At 33.5% G+C, this 17,344-nt stretch overlaps 1 protein-coding gene across 1 annotated transcript in view; it reads right to left on the bottom strand.

Annotated features, from left to right (window-relative positions):
• LOC149415518 (uncharacterized) overlaps positions 1 to 16,486 on the bottom strand; it is a 32,874-nt gene extending 16,388 nt beyond the window's left edge. Inside the window, exon 1 of the mRNA XM_089642232.1 lies at positions 16,319 to 16,486. Coding sequence (XP_089498358.1) covers positions 16,319 to 16,345 — 27 coding nt within the window. The 5' untranslated portion in view covers positions 16,346 to 16,486. The remainder of the gene's footprint in view (positions 1 to 16,318) is intronic.
• Positions 16,487 to 17,344: the final 858 nt, after the last annotated feature.

Genomic DNA, 17,344 nt, shown 5'->3' with positions numbered 1-17,344 from the left:
CTCGCGGCGGTCCTGAGTCGACATCCCTTCCGTGGCTGCCTTCTAGTGTTATTAAAATTAAAACCACCCTTATGCGATGGGCGGAGATTCATCACGCCTCTAAACATGATGGGACAAGCAAAGTTGAAAGACGAAATGGTGATGTTACGATTGTTGTAATTATTTCACCACGAGTCACAAGCTATTATTATCATATTGTGATTAAAAAAATACTGCAATAATATAACTGTGGGATTTTGGGGTGTGGATAGATGTCAAGTTGTAATTTGTAGATGAATGAAGTTAGAATGTAGGTACTATTGACAGTTATTTGCGGTGCGAACATAGACATGACATCAATGGTGCGAATGATTTTATTCAATATGTGTCAGTTTCAGGTAGTCCTTGTATTTATCTACGTCTACCTATTACTTGTAACACCTCTTACATTCTTTCCGAACAATAATATACCTACAGCTTGCATCGACCAGCGAGCGCCTAACCTTGTGTCTAGGTACCATCTTTAGTTTGTCATTTGACGGCCGGCATAGTCCAGTGGTAACGCATTGGACTGCCATTCCGAAGGTCGCGGGTTCGAACCCGGCGTGCGCAAATAAATTTTATTTGATTAATTTGTGATATTTCACAATTAATTAATTAAAATAATATATAGTATATTTGCGGCACGTTCCAGAGTGGAAGATACTACCGGTATCGCCCTGGTGTAAGACCACCATTCAGAATTGAAACGTTGCTCCAAATGGCTTTAGCCGTGTTTAGTGACTAGATCTGAATAGCCAGGTACTTCCCCACCTTCCTCTTTCCCTTCCCCACTTACCTTCATCTTCACAACATCCCCCAATAGGGGATGCCATAGTCTCACTGGCTCCAGACGGGAGCAGTTGGGACTCTTGTGAGGTATTCACTATAAAAAATAAAAATAAATCTATCTAACATTATATTAGCACAAGAAAATTATTAATAATGATGCTGAATGAAACGGTACAACGAAGAAAATGGGGAAACGAAGAGAATTTGTGAACAGTGTTGACATTTTGTACAATAATATTACATAACAATACATCAAATTCAAATTTTACCATATCCTCTTAAAATATTATATCAGCATTCGAGCCACCAACAGATTATTGTCGCAATTTATTATGTACCTTCGCTTGCAATATTATCAGCTCTGTTTACTCCAAATGAATAAAAATAACTCCATGTACTTATACCACCTACTACCTACTTATTAATCGAAATGTAATAATATTATTTTTATTCTTAAATAAATGTTCAATGTAAATAAATATATTCTTATGTTTGTTTACATTTACTGTGTATCTAATTTAGTAACAGCTATTGTAGTTTATTTTCATTATCTATACTTTTGTTATATTTTACGATATACTATAATAAAGCACGTATAATACGTATTTAAATTACAATGTCTCATTGCAATGTTTGTTTAAATATCAAAAAGCGCTAACATTCATGCTCGCAGTTGTTTATTGTGAAAGTAAATAATCCAAACAAGAAATAATGTCATATATATATACTATCTTCAGAACATCCCAGTGACGGTATTTGCTTTGTACCTCGCCAATACATCCTTCAATCGATAAAAACATATTTACGTAATGATGGCATAAAATTAACAATAAACCTGTATTAATAATTGTATCGGAATATTGTCAAATCGCAAGCGGGCGGGTACGCGGTGCCCCGTGCCTCACGCGGCACCGCGTACCCTCCTTCCGTATACCGACTACAACTACTACCAACTGCCGCCCGCTCTGCCTCGCGTGCCGATACACGAATAATGAGATGTAATCGAATTTGTTCATGATGTCACGAAGACCGAGCAAGCAGAAAACTTACCACAGCGAGCTTGCCTCTGCTCCGGTACCTAAAGTCTTGGAGCAGCGATTCTTAAATTAACATCATTATCGTCTGTTTACATATTCGCATATTATATTTTATTTAGGCGAAATTACCAGGGGTATGAGCGGTGACACATTAGAGTAAAATTGTTTTTCCCGTTTGTAGCTTAATAGGTATTATTTGAAGTGTCGGCAGATTGCTGCAGTCCGGATATTCGATGGTGCGGCTTGCGTCTACTCAGAATCTCTGAAAATCTGGTGAATTTTTCAGTTTTGTCATCATAGCGTTCAAATATTTAATGTATCAACTACTATGTATCTAGATCTAATCTTTAGAGCACAGGCGTCAGACGAGATTGTCCTTGTTCATCTGGTATATCAATGGAAGATGCTCCGAGGAACTAGCGTCATTGATCCCTTCGGCACCGGTGCATAGTCAGGAAACACGCCAAAGGCTCATGAACATTTGAACACGGTTAACGTTTGTCACATGAGAACGGGTCGTTTCTACGACTCGTTCTTGAGTTAAACAACTCGGCTGTGGAACGATTTGCCGAACTCTGTATTTCCTCCCTCCTACAACATGGATCTCTTCAAGTCCCCAAAGATGACATAAAACCCTGAGGTAAAATATTTTCCTCAGAGCCTCCCGACCGAAAAAACACTACATGGGAAAAATCTGCGCCATAAAAATAAAACACTTTAATTTAATTTTTTTTTAGCAAGCATACCATTCCTTTGCGGCCCTAACTACTCTTCAAAATCCCAAACTTTAGCTATTAAAAAATCTGTAAATAGGTCACCTCACATAACTGCTTAACAGTAGCTTAGCTATACCATAGGAAAGAAGGAAAGTTTCTTTGGTCGCACTTACCACAACTTATTATTTACATCACATTGATAAAAGAGATGGTGCAAACAATATTGTTGTATTTTCCAGGAATGTAATCTACAAGTACTATTTCATTTTTTTATTACCAATACTAATGCCGATGGGGGAGGTTTGAACCCGCTAAACTCCCCCTCATATACGCCAACGCTACGTGATACCACTTCTACTACTGGTAAAAAGAGTAAAGAACATGAACGCAACCGTGTATGAAAGTAAAACTTGGTTTCCAAAATTCAAATAAAGAAAACGTCAGTCTGAATCCAGCTTTGTGTTTTACGCGTTCTTTGTAGGCCAATTTTAAAAGTAAAACTGTTTCATTACGTTAGAGTGAATTGACAATTTCCTTTGAAGTACGATTTAAATTGACATGTTACCCCTAGTTGGACTAGTAAGAGAATCGAAAACACATGTTGGTAGCATTTTATAAATAGCCTTAACTGTAGGGTGTACCTACCTATATACGTTTTATGTATGTTTTATGAATCGTACCTGCAGTTGTGTACATTTTGGGTATTTTCTGACAAACCTTTAAGGCTGACTGCATGAAGGACCGGAGCTATGAGATTTGGGCCAAGTTCCCAAATATATATATATATATATACAATTTTGAGCCTACAATTACGTTTTCCGACTCTCAAACGGCAAATGTGTAGCAGAAAAATCATAAAAAGATTTGGTCACATCTAAGAATTGAACCAAAGACTAATTCGACCCTATCAACTTTGGTCATATTTATTTATTCAAACGCCATAAAATGGCTTTTACAATGCAGCGATAATCGGATTACAAGCGTACAGTGGTAAACAGGATAATAATAGCAATAAATTCAAGAAAAATTAATGTGTACACAAAAACACTATTGCAAGTGATGCAGTTATTAATATAAGTGCAGTAAGACAATGCATAATTCAAAAGCAATATATACCAGTGTAACAATAATTGAAGTGATGTATACTAGGCTTGTATAAGAACTGTCATAAACCAGTAAGAGGTGTCTATGATAATAGTCAGTATTGAGTTTATTGTTACCCACAAAATTAATTGTACATACTTGGAATAGCTGAGTAGGAATTGCAACTAGTCATTCTCAGATAAGAAATATTTTTTAATAAAATAATACATATGTTAGCTAACACTATAAGATATCTGTTATTACATAATTTATATGTAGTAAAATATGATATAGGAGCCATGCAGAAGAATATTATCATTCCTGACATTGATTATTGTGTTTGAGGTATGTAATTATAGCTTTCTTATAACTTTATTCCATGCAGTTGAACACATCTACTACTTCTGAGAAAACATTGCCAAAGCGAGTATCTAAATGGCTCAGTCCTGATATTTTTGTTGCAATTAAAAAGAATTTTGTATCGACTAGTTCTTATAGGCAGAGGCGGATTTGCAGTCTTGGCCGCCCTAGGCCCCAGACCATGTAGCCGCCCCTTTCTCAGTACCCATCATATTGACCAGGAGTATCCAAACTTTTCAGTAAGTTCCTAGGGTCAAAACCGTTTTAATTTTCCTGCCATTATCATTCATGGTTCATGAGGTGAGATTTGTCCAGGTCTTGGCGGCGGATACGTCTGCCCACCTGCTGCGTGGCGGGCCGGTTCGAGAGAGACTGGGTGAGGGAGGCCTTTTGACCTTTCTAGCCGGACTATCTTGACCCATCGCCTTGCACCGCAGTTGGAGGGATGTATTCATACGTATGTCCATTCATTCCAAATCGGAAAGTATGGCGAGCGATATGCTGAAATACGCCATCCCACGCATATTATAGCTCTGTGTGTGAACACGCTATTATGCATAACAATACCTAAGGGCCCGTTCCCACTTCCGTTTTCAAATCGGGGGCGGGTCCCGTTTTAAAAACGGATGGCCAATGGCCCTGTTCACACTACCGTTTTAAAAACGGACCATACTCTACGAAAAAAAATAATTGTCGATTCAACAAAAACATGTTATTTGCTCATTCTTCAGTAATGGTGCGCAATGGACGACGATGAAGCTCTTGTTGTCATGTTGTACTTATTAAAAAGAAGGAAAAAAAGTGAAAAGAAAATTTTGGGTACACCCAATCATAGCCGAATGATTTTCTGTAGGAATTTTCCAAGTGTTAATTGGTGAGTTGAGAAGTGATGAACTAAAGTTCTTTAATTATTTTAGAATAATAATGATTGGATTATTTATATAGCGCCGTTTTCACCATGAAAAATCACCTCAAGGGCGCTTAATGGCTTAAGAGAATGTCTATCACTTCCTTTAACCATCTACTGGAATGAGTTTCAGAGAGCTTAACATATCAAAATACAAAATTGAGAAAGTGCATTTGTCCTGAAGAAAGGCTATCGATATTTTAAAGTAAGAAAACAATAACAACTCAAATATTTTTTATTATGTGTTTATTAAACTAATACGCTCTTCCGTGCATCTCATTAAAGATTTAAAATTTTAAAAAAGTAAACTTAAAAAAATAAAAATAAAAATTTTGATGTACAAAAGTTGTGTACACCGAGTGTTTTGTTTTTATTTAGTTAAAGATAAAATATTACCATACTCTTTCTTCGACCAGTGGTATTAAATTTTCGGGATTTTTTTCCTTATCCATTATTGTAGTTTTGATTTATTTACTTAACAAAATAACCAAATACAAGCACGCAGCGTGCCTGCTTCCTTGCGACAGGGAGCGGGCGGGGAGGGGTCGGGGTTTGGCGGGGACTCTGCCGGAACGACTGGACGGCAAGTGTGAACAGCTCCATACAACACTATGAGCGAGCGTGTTCCGACACGATTTGAAAACGGACGCGCTGCGTAGGCGAGCCATCCGACAAAAAATGTCGGATCCGTTTTCAAATCGTGTCGGACAAGTGTGAACAGCTCCATACATCCACTACAGCCACTAGGGCATCCGTTTTGAAAACGGGACCCGCCCCCGATTTGAAAACGGAAGTGGGAACGGGCCCTTACGCGGTTCAGTCACTAGCGCAACTGAATCACGGTAGGGATTGGAAATACGCGAGCGGGCGAGCGACGGAGCATGATAGGTGTGGCGAGGTCGGCTGCGGGGCGTGGGGGCGCGCTGTGTGCTGTGTGTGAACACGCTCTTGCATATCGCTATTTCGTACGTAGAATATTTAGGTACTTAGGAAGTAATTTCTTGTTATCATCTGTGACTTTTTTGTCACGATTGGCCGCCCCTAATATCTGGCCGCCCTAGGCCCGGGCCTACATAGGCCTAAGGGCCAATCCGCCTCTGCTTATAGGTACATGGAAGGTAATTAGACTTAATAAATCATGGCTGTCCATAATACCATTAACAATTATATAAATAAAAATCTAAACTTTATCATGCTTCAACTAAGAACTACCAACATTATATTTATTTTCTTAGCGCATATTTTTACTTTACGGTATGATTACAAGACTCTTCCCGAACTTAATGCAATCTAGATAGTGGCTTTGATAAATATATATATATTTTAAATTTTACTTTCTACTGTTATTCAGTTCGAATTATATGATTTTTATTGTGTATAATAAGTCCTGGATTATAAGTCCGTAAACAAACAGTAAAATGATAAATAAATTTAAAAATAAAAGATTCAACAGATTACATGATGATACATTGGTAAAATTAACGAAAAATAAAATTTATGCGATTGCCCGCTTACATAGCAATAAAATCTACAGGGTTATCCAATAAGAGGTGTGATTTTGAATAGCCCGCTATTTCGGTAGATGTTACTTTTGAAGCTGACATTTTTTAACATTTGACAAGTAGAAACTACGCCATTAATAAAAATGGAACGATACACGCTTCAACAATGCATTGAAATTATTAAAATTCACTTGAGTGAATCAAATGCAAATCATCTTGAGTGATGAGGCCAATTTCCACCTCGGTGGCTTCGTCAACAAGCAAAATTGTAGCATCTAGGGCTCGGAAAACCCAAGAATTATTGTTTAAAAGCCTCTCTATCTTCAACGTATGACTTTTGGTGCGGTTTATGGTCCGGTGGAGTCATTAGACCTTACTTTTTCGAAAATGAGGCTTGAGCAACAGTTACGGTGAATGGATTGCGCTTTCGAGAGATGATTAATGATTTTTTATGGCCGGAATTGGATGGTATTGATTTGGACAGCGTTTAATTTCAACAAGACGGCGCTACAAGCCACACAAGCAACGAAACCATTGATTTTTTTTACGATAGAATATCAAAATAACACCTCTTATTGGAAAAGCCTGTATTATTTTCTCGCGCCCTTTATATTACTCCGCCCGGTTATACGTTCTACTGGGCCCATCTTAGAGCCGGCACTGCTTTTAAGGCTGACTATGTAGAAGATATCTTCAGTCTACATTTTAACGACAAACGATTCCTATGTCCCAGTTCGTGACTCGGCGGAAGCGGGCCGAGGGAAAAAATGATCTCGTAGCACGCGACGACATTGTTTTTCGATTGTCACAGAAATCAGTTTCGATCGTTGCGCGCAGCTCGGAAGCGAATGGGATACTATTGCCCGCAGGCACGAAAACATAAAGTCCGTGATGTGTTTCAATTTGCAAATAATATGCTTTGGGGAGGTTGCGCAACAGGATTCAATCAGAACAAATCAAAAATCGAACAGTAACTGACTTCAATGTATCAATAATCATATGTATTTAACCTATACTAGAAAATTTTATGACGTCTTAAAGTTTATTCCTCGAAACGGTTTTAAAATACAATGTAGATTAATAAAGCGTCTACATCACGAAATAATGTTTTAATCTTTTTGGCTTTTACATGCATACAAGTAGATAGACAGGCGGTGACCGGATAAATCATCAAAATGATAATTCATCACATCTTTAAAAAGTTATATAGTCATGGGAAGTGATGAAACAAAAACTTTATTAACTGGATTAAGTAGGTTAAGTTAGGTTAAAAAAAATTTTTTTTCATCGTTTTTAATGACTTTATATCACTTTTTAAAAGTGTGTTGAATAGTCACTGTGTTGAGTTAGCATGGAACCAGACAGGCATACCCAATTTTTACCGATTTATAACAAGCTTCTCGTTAACTCCAAAAAAAATTAAGAAATATATTTTTGAAGATTATTATTATTATTTCTATACATTTGTTATGCCAAAGCGTTAATTATATGAAAAACCAACTTCTTAATATCTTTGTGAAAAACCTTTGATAGAAAAAAATCGCAATTAAACACGTTTTTTTCTGTTATTTAATATGTTATTGGCATGAAAAAAAATCACAGTGTATCTTTAAATGCAACTAAAGCATTTTCGAGAGATTTTTGCTGTATTTAAAACGAGTCGTGTTTTATTAAATAATTTCACAATGTATGCTTAATTTTATTATCGTTTTTTTTATATTAGCGCGCTCCCTCTAACATTCGCATTTACATATCTCCCTTTCAAACCACCTTTGAACGCTTACTTCGGGGCCTTGCATGAATAGTAGTTGCTTTTAAGATATTTGTTATGATATATATGAACGGTTTCGCGGCCTTTTTCGTATAAAACTTACATTTGGATTTGAGGCCAAAATACTTAACCAAACTGAATACTTTTTGCTATTATCAAAAAGTGTAGCAATATTTTATTTGTGTTTCAATTTATATATAGGTCATTAATTGAACAGATTTTTCACGATCTTAGAGGTAACTTCGGCAATTATTTGTGAGTTAATTAAATAACAATAAAACACATTATTAAGAATTTATTATAAAAAAAATACAACAATAACATTCAATGACAGCTGTCGTGTTTTTATTTCACTCTTGAAATATCTCAAAATAAAATAAAAAATTCTAGCTAAAATCTAAATATCTATATTTTAATAGCTTTAATAGTAAAGTGAAGTTATACTAATTAATATTTCGTGCCAAAATGACTACACGAGCAACTGCAAAAACACTAAATACTACGGACACCCAACTCCTCCAACTTCTTGACAAAAAGTTTGAAGAATTTAAGGTACAATTTCTGGAAATCATCAGAAACGAGTATAAAGAAGAAATCGAGGAATTAAAAAATAAAATATTAACTCTAGAAAAAAAAATTCATACAAAAAAAACAACAACCTTGAAAAAACTCTGGAACAAAACGCCGTAATACAAAGTGAATTTAAAGAATTACAAAAACAATTGGATGCTAACGAACAACACGCACGCATTAATAACATAGAGATCATTGGGATACCAGAAAAAAAACAAGAGAACCTGACGGAGATTATCAAAAGGATCTATTCAGAATTAAATATAGTAAGCGACGACATTGAATACGCCACCCGAGTCACCCCCAAGGAGAAGATTGAAGGAAGACCGCGGAATATTATAGTAAAACTAAAGGGCAGGAAACAGAAAGACGAAATCATAGCAGCAATCCGGACAAGAAGGGGCCTAACAGCAGAGGATATTAACTTTAATGGAAAACAACGGATCTATATAAATGAACATTTAACTCATAAAAACAAAGTACTCTACAAAAAGGTCAGAGAGTTTACCAAAATTAATAAATTCAAATTCTGTTGGATCAAAAATTGTAAAATTTATGTAAGACTTAATGAAAACACAAATCACCATTGCATAAATAATTATAATGATCTAGAAAAACTAAAAACATACAATATTTCCATCAACTAACTTTCCAGCAACTTTATATTAACTGCACTATATACTTAATACAATGGAATCTTTAGAATTATACTATCAAAACTTAAGAGGTCTCAGAACCAAGACACATATTTTTCTTCAAAATGTATTATTAAACAACTATGACATTATATGTCTCAGTGAAACATGGCTTAACAATTCAATCTTTAATGAGGAACTTTTCGATCCACGGTACCATATTTACAGACGAGATAGAGATTATCATAACCTCAATCAAAATGGTTATGGTTATGATATGATTTATATGCACAATATTGTTTGTATTCTTATGGTTACCAATGTATCGATAATCTTTTATTTTATATAAATTTTAGTTTTTTTTCCCCTTTATTTTTATTTTTGTTGTATTATTTTGTTCTATTATTTTATACAATTCTTTTATTTTATATAATTATAACTTCACATTTCTCATAAATTTAATTATTTCTTCTAATGCTGTCTTACGTAAAATCACAAGGAGGAAATCCGTAATTGGTTTTATTTTGGCTATTTTACTTATGTACAATCTGTAAAAATGTAAACTGTTGATTTTCCCAAAAATGAATAAATAAATAAATAAATAAATAAGCATTTTGATAGGTTTAAATTTTAATTACAAACGACCGATTTGCATTGGAACTCAAATTTTTCGTATACACCTTCATACAAAATTTCGAACTGAAAACGCCTTTTTACGCTGTAATTAATTTATTTTATATTTTACTATATTTAAATAGTTAGTTGGACAATTGAATTCTTTGCAACCGAAATGAATTTATCAACGGAGCAAGTATTAATCCCCACACGATGCACAATCACCGTGAATTATCACAAGAATTATGTATGAAATTTGTGAGAAAAGCAGTGATTATCAAACTAGCGTTTTGAGCAATTTAAATAGTCTTAATTTTCCGTTTTTTATTTATTTTTATATTACGTTGAGAAGATTCATAAATACATAGCACATTATTTTTATATTACGTTGTGAAGATTCATAAATACCTAACACATTATTTTTATATTACGTTAAGAAGATTCATAAATACATAGCACATTATTTTTATATTACGTTGTAAAGATTCAAAAATACATAGCACATTATTTTTATATTACGTTGACAAGATTCATAAATACATAGCACATTATTTTTATATTACGTTGTGAAGATTCATAAATACCTAACACATCATTTTTATATTACGTTGAGAAGATTCATATGTACATAGCACATTATTTTTATATTCCGTTGAGAAGATTCATAAATACATGGCACATTATTTTTATATTACGTTGAGAAGATTCATATACATAGCACATTATTTTTATATTACGTTGAGAAGATTCATATGTACATAGCACATTATTTTTATATTCCGTTGAGAAGATTCATAAATACATGGCACATTATTTTTATATTACGTTGAGAAGATTCATATACATAGCACATTATTTTTATATTACGTTAAGAAGATTCATAAATACGTAGCACATTATTTTCCGATGACAATCGAACAATGCCCAATAACTGTAGGCCAAACGATACAAAAAACACAATTGAATAACTTGTCATTGATAGCAATAAGAGGGGGGTGATGGTTGTTGGTACCAGTGCATAGTTTACCCTCCCCTTTCAGCATGTCCTTCCAGAGCCCCACTACTACAGTATCGCCCTGCCATATTTCACCCCTAATCCTGTAATCCCTTTAAAGCCCTGTGCACACGGGACACTGTGAGGAGATGACTCGAGTCCACTTGGCCATCAATGGACCTGACAATATCAACATCTGCTCTTTTGAAGGACCCGACTAAATCGACAAAACAAGTGTTTTATAATAAAAGCGTTAACTACAAAGTTTTCTAAGTCACAAAAAACTACTATAACATTATTTTGACGGCTGAAACCTAACCTAATCTAACCTAACCCAACGAGGAAAATCACTTATTTAGGTCATCATTTACCTGTTTTTTCCCGCATAATGGCTGAAGATATCAAATTGTATTGATACTTTAAATTACTTTCTACCATGTACCCATTAAATTTTATTTTTTTCTTTCTTGTATATTGTACAACATTTTTAATATGTTTACATCAGGCAAACCTACCTACTAATTTACTGCATCGTGTTTGTTAGTTCTGAAGGCTTGTTCAACAACAATTACAAAATACCATTATTTATGTCAAGACATACTTTACTTGAAGAAAAATAGTGTATTGTATGGGTTGGAATATATATTATATGCAGACTATTATTAACATCAATACAAAGTATTTTCGACATAAATATCAAAGTCTAAAACAAAACGTCGCTTGTCGTTTCTATTCGCATTTCGGAAATTTTCAATATTCTGCAAATTGCTAAAAAATACGACAAATATAAATCTCGACAATAAAAAAATACAATCGTGCGTGCGTGTCAAAAGTCAACCGTTGAATTTTTCCTTAAATTTCTAAGAAAATATTATCTAATATTAAAATATCAGAAAAGAGTTTGCTGTCCATTCCGTACTAAATTAACCAATACATTTATATGTAAAATATGATTACGTCAAGATTTTCTTACATACCGTTTAAAAACACGCAAATGATAATAATCCTTTCGTTTAATATTTTTGCATTAAAAAATGAGAACATTTGAAAAGTGGAAACTTTAATGATAATTTAATTTTTCGAAGAAAAGTCCTTCTAAATGGTTTTCTCTTTGTGAGGGTATTATTTATTTAATTAATTAACAAACTTTGTTTACATCACTTTATTTTGATAAACAATCTCTGTAACTTAAAAAAAATTTTTTTTTTTTATTCTATGAACGCGATAAAAAATTAAATAAAAAAGTGTCTTACAAAATCTCTAACCAAAAGGAAAACGTTTTCGAAATATCGTGTTCTGTCAATTTTTTCTACATTTGGAGTAAAAAAAGAGTGTCATGCTTGAAACAGAAATTTATTATTTAGAAAAAACTATGTTTATTTTAATTATATACACAATTTTTTTACGATAAATTAAAAAAAAAAGATTATGGCATATTTAATTTTAAAAATTATTGTAATCGTGCACAAAATACGTCGAAATCATTGCAAACTGAACAAAAATATTTAAAGGCTTTAGGGGTTAATTAGATAATTTGAACTGATAATCCGGAGGAACATTGACAGAGGACGTATTAAATGACGTAGTTTTGCATCTCAAAACAATAATGCATGCCCACAACCCTGTGGCACCTATCGCTTTGATTGTTATATTAAATTTATACCATCTGACATCATAAATCAACCTTTAAACATTTTTTGCATACTTTGCTAATGGCCGCTGCAGGTTTTTAGTCAAAGAATACCTACTAATCCAGGATTATGGATATGTTTACAAGTTCCCCATTAGAGTAGGATCGCAACACCAACACATGATGGTAAATATGTCGCACCGTGTCTGTTGTGATGTGAGCAGACGTCATGATTTACGAGTGTCACTAATCCCACAAGTATTGTTACTGGAACATTTAGTTTTTTAACAATTGGGAACCGAGGGTCACACTTTAGGGTCGATATCATGCAAATATCAGAAGCGCCTCGCGAACGTTTTGAAATGTAAATACCGCAAAAAATCCCAACTGATTTTTACTACTTTGAGGCCGTGGATCTATGGTATCCCTAATAATTGTTGTATGCTGTGAAGCTGAAGGGAGTGGAGAAGGGAAGGAGATGGAGAGGAGGAAGGTTGGGATGGTTATTCAGATCTCGACACCAAACACGACCAGAGCCATTTCAAGTAAAGTTTCGATTGCAAATGGTGGTCTGAATGAATCACATACAGCAAAATTTTATCCATAACATATATTTTCAACGCGGGAAAGTTCCAGTTACGTACATCAACTTAGATATTCCATTAACTAAAAAACTGTGCAAGTTTCACGATACCAGAGCCCACAATTCGAGAGCTTTTGCCGCTACAGGAAAACAGACAGATTCTGCGGCTGCATCTGTATTTATCTCTGTATTTATAAAAAGGGTGTTGTAACTGTTGTAAATTGAAACACGGGCAAATCCATGTATCAACTGTCTACCAGTTAATTCTATCGGGAAATTTCAGATAACCTGTGACTGAAAAAATGAGTCCTCGAACAAATTTTAAAACCACCCTGCCACTGGGCGGTTCGTAATAGATATTCCCCGATGTAAAAAAATACAATTCATCCCTCTATTTGAACGAGACAAGTGTTCCATTGAACAAAACGAAAATAATTTATTATAAGGATTACACCTTTTACGCACGGATTATAAGCAACTTTGACATAAAATATGTTTTGCGCAAGTTGATAGACAAACAAATAAAAATACAATACACAAGTACCTCCACTTGCATTTTGAGGGCACTTTGCATGTTTCACTTTTTATGTCTATTATGGAGATACCTACGTATTCGGTTACTAGATATGCACGCATATAAATGTAGAAATAGTTAAAGTAAAATGAGTAAATGAAACTATTTCAAGCAATAATACAGTAGCATGTATGATAAAATTATTTATGAATGTGGATGAAGCAATAATGTACCATACGAAAAATCCCAAGCTTCATAGTCTTGTAGATCACAGATACACAACAAAACTAAGATCAGAACAAAGTATGATAGTACCAAAAATTAATACATCGTTTGAACAACGTTTCCATGTATTCCTGGCTCCTAAGGTGTATAATGGGTTCAAGCAGCAATGCAGTAAGGTTAAAACAGACCCTCTTCAAAAGCAAATTACCGTATGGCTGATAGAAAGTGGCAGAACCAAATCGGAAAGCTTCCTGAATGAAATTATTGTCTGACTGAAATTATTGTCTGAACCTTAAGTGAAATCATTCCCACTTTATCCCTATTATCATATATATATTTTCACCATTTGTATTACGATATATATCCAACATTGTATTTTTTATTTTTATATGTTCTTATTTATGTTATTACCGTAATACGCTCATTTGCCTAGTTTGGGGTATCAATAATAAATAAATATATATTGAGCTAGGACACAGTTTGAAGCGTTTAAAAATATAATCAACATACAGCTATATTCTTTAGTATAGACTCAAGTAGAAGCAATTTTTCTCTGATGTCCAATTATACCTGGTTGAATTAAAATAAATAGATTGGGTTGGATAATTTCAGTTGTATTCCTCGTTCTAATTAATTCAGTGAAATGGGGTAACTTTTTATCAATTTTGAACAGTGAAACTAAACTTCGTATAAAAATATTTCTGTGAGAATTTGTTTTTTATTGCTCATATCCAACTATCAACATATATTTGAGAATTGAACCCGCATCTTCTGATGTCCGGTCAGGTGCTCTGGATCACTGAGTTACGTCGGCTTATTTCCAACACGCCAAATAATTCAATATGTACCAGTACAATCATCAATTACTGTTTATTATATTTTTTCACCTGTAAACAACCTACTTTATTTTTGTAGGAAAGGCTTTGTTAGTGCCAAATTTCCCACTAGATGTGTTCCCGTCGGTGGCATTTATTTTTACTCGGGAGATATTTTCAATTTGTATGGATATTTCAGGATACTAATTATTGCTTATAATAATTTGTTATGTTTTATTACATTAAAACTTATATTTTGATAGTTGGGTATGGGCAAGTAATATGGATAGTAGGTAGTAGGTAGGTGATCACCATAATCAATAATATTTGGATGATTTGTATTTTTGTGTAGCGCCATTTTTATGAAAAATAATCTCAAGGGTGATGTGTTAAGACTGTCGGTTTTAGGTATTTTCAGCGTCTTGGCGCCTTGGAAATTCGGTGCCCGGAGCGGACTGCTCCAATTGTGCCCACATAGGGGCGGCCTTAGTGGTATGTCTTATAAATATCAATATGTAAAATTATCACTATGTAAATTGTAACATATTTTATGTATATGATTATTTTTTTTAATAAACGTATTTAAAAAAAAAATTAGGTACTTATTTGTGTAGAAAAACACTTTGAGTTTTTGAAAGTCACCTTTCAGATAGGGGAAACTTTTACATGCCATTTAAAAAAATAGTAATTACATTGATTTGCCCATCCCAACAAAATAATTACATTGATTTGCCCATCCCAACAAAATAATTACATTGATTTGCCCATCCCAACAAAATAATTACATTGATTTTCCCATCCCAACAATATAATTATATTGATTTGCCCATCCCAACAAAAACGATATATTTTATAGGCACCGATATATTTTACGATATAAATGACGCAAAACTATTATAGTCATCTGAAAATGTCTAAAAAACAACGAATTCAACCGACACTATGTTTGAATATAACTAGAAACCAATTAATGTGGCACTTATTTTCGAAGCATCAAGTAGAGAGAATTATGCAAATATCCGTTATGATCAAAGTCACTCCCGATTCAAATGTTGCCCCATATTACGGTACATTATATTTATATATTTCAAAGGGACATCGACCAACTATTACAGTTTAGATAAATTTTGGTTAGACAAGTTTACACATTAGACAAATAATGTAGTATTTTGAAATTGAAATTCAATTACATTCTGATTCATTTATAGGTATTATCGAAAATTTGGTAAGTATGCAGAATTTCATTACATCTACAGTGCATATAAATAAATTAAAATATAATTGAATTCAAATTTCAAAATACTGCATTATTTGTCTAGTGTGTAAACTTGTCCAACCAAAATTTGTCTAAATTTATCAATAGTTGGTTGAAGTCCATGTGAAATAATAATTAAATACAATTTAACGTATGGTTTGCAATACGTCTTTAAACGGTTTTGACAATTTCGCTTTATTCAAATGATACGTAGTACCTACCAAAAATTTCACCTAACAAACTGATTAAAAAAAAATCATTCTTTTAATATAAATACTGAAAAATAAACTCACCTGACCGGCACGAAAGTTATACGACATTCTTCGTGATCACAGAAAAACAGATTGTACCATTAACATCAATCAGCAAAGAATAAAATCATACTTTAACTGTGTATTTCCATTTAACGTTTAACGATGATTCGTTTAAAATTAATTTCAATTATTCCGATAGTAAAACCTCACAACGCACGATTTTATTTAAAAAAAACTGACAGCAAAATAGCGTTCTTTTGTTTTAAAATATTTGCGTGTTCTATATTGAAACGTTATAAATAATTAGCATGTTCAATAATTGCACGCAGAGAAAATAATGGTTCAATATTCAAGCTTCAGTTTTCTGGACTGAGTGAGAACTAAATAATGGTTTTCCGTCTACAAGGATTATAAACGAGCTTTTCCACGTGTATCGGCCAAACAGGACTTGCAACTATGACTACCCCATAATATAAGCTACAGACAAATAATCTAAAATAGTCTTTTAGCAGGAAGTTCCCGGTTTAATAGCTTACAGGATAAATTTACCGTCCGTTCAAATCAAACGGGAAAAATGACAAAGGAATATGTGAATGAAAATCGATAAGATCAACTTTTATAAACAGCTTGTGGTTACTATCCGGCTTTGCAGGAGTTTCAAAATTTTTTTTGGAATTATTTTTATTATTATTAAGGAACAAATAAATTAATCAAAGCAAATTTCATAACAACAAAGCTCCCTTAACTGGGGTTTTTAGTGGTATCAACTAGTTCATATTGAACAAAAAATAATTCATATATATATATTACAAGAAGTTAAGAAGGTACACAAATGTGGCGGATCTATTTAACTGCACGGGATATAGGTACAAGAAGGCCATTCTATCAAATATTTCCAATCAATATTAATTTAACCAAATACCTTCTTTAGACGTTTCAATTTTAGTTGATCAACTTTAGATAAAATGTAAAGTTGATCAACTTTACATTTCTTAATTTTTTATGAAAAAAAACGTGATTTATGTATGGTGAGAATTTCTAACTAAAAACTAGAGAGACTTTGAT

Source organism: Hesperophylax consimilis, chromosome 18 (genome assembly GCF_061612785.1).
Source record: "Hesperophylax consimilis isolate HC1 chromosome 18, BYU_Hcon_1.0, whole genome shotgun sequence".
Lineage (NCBI taxonomy): Eukaryota > Metazoa > Arthropoda > Insecta > Trichoptera > Limnephilidae > Hesperophylax > Hesperophylax consimilis.
The sequence above is the reverse complement of the archived record's forward strand: the minus strand, read 5'-3'. Positions and strand labels throughout refer to the sequence as shown.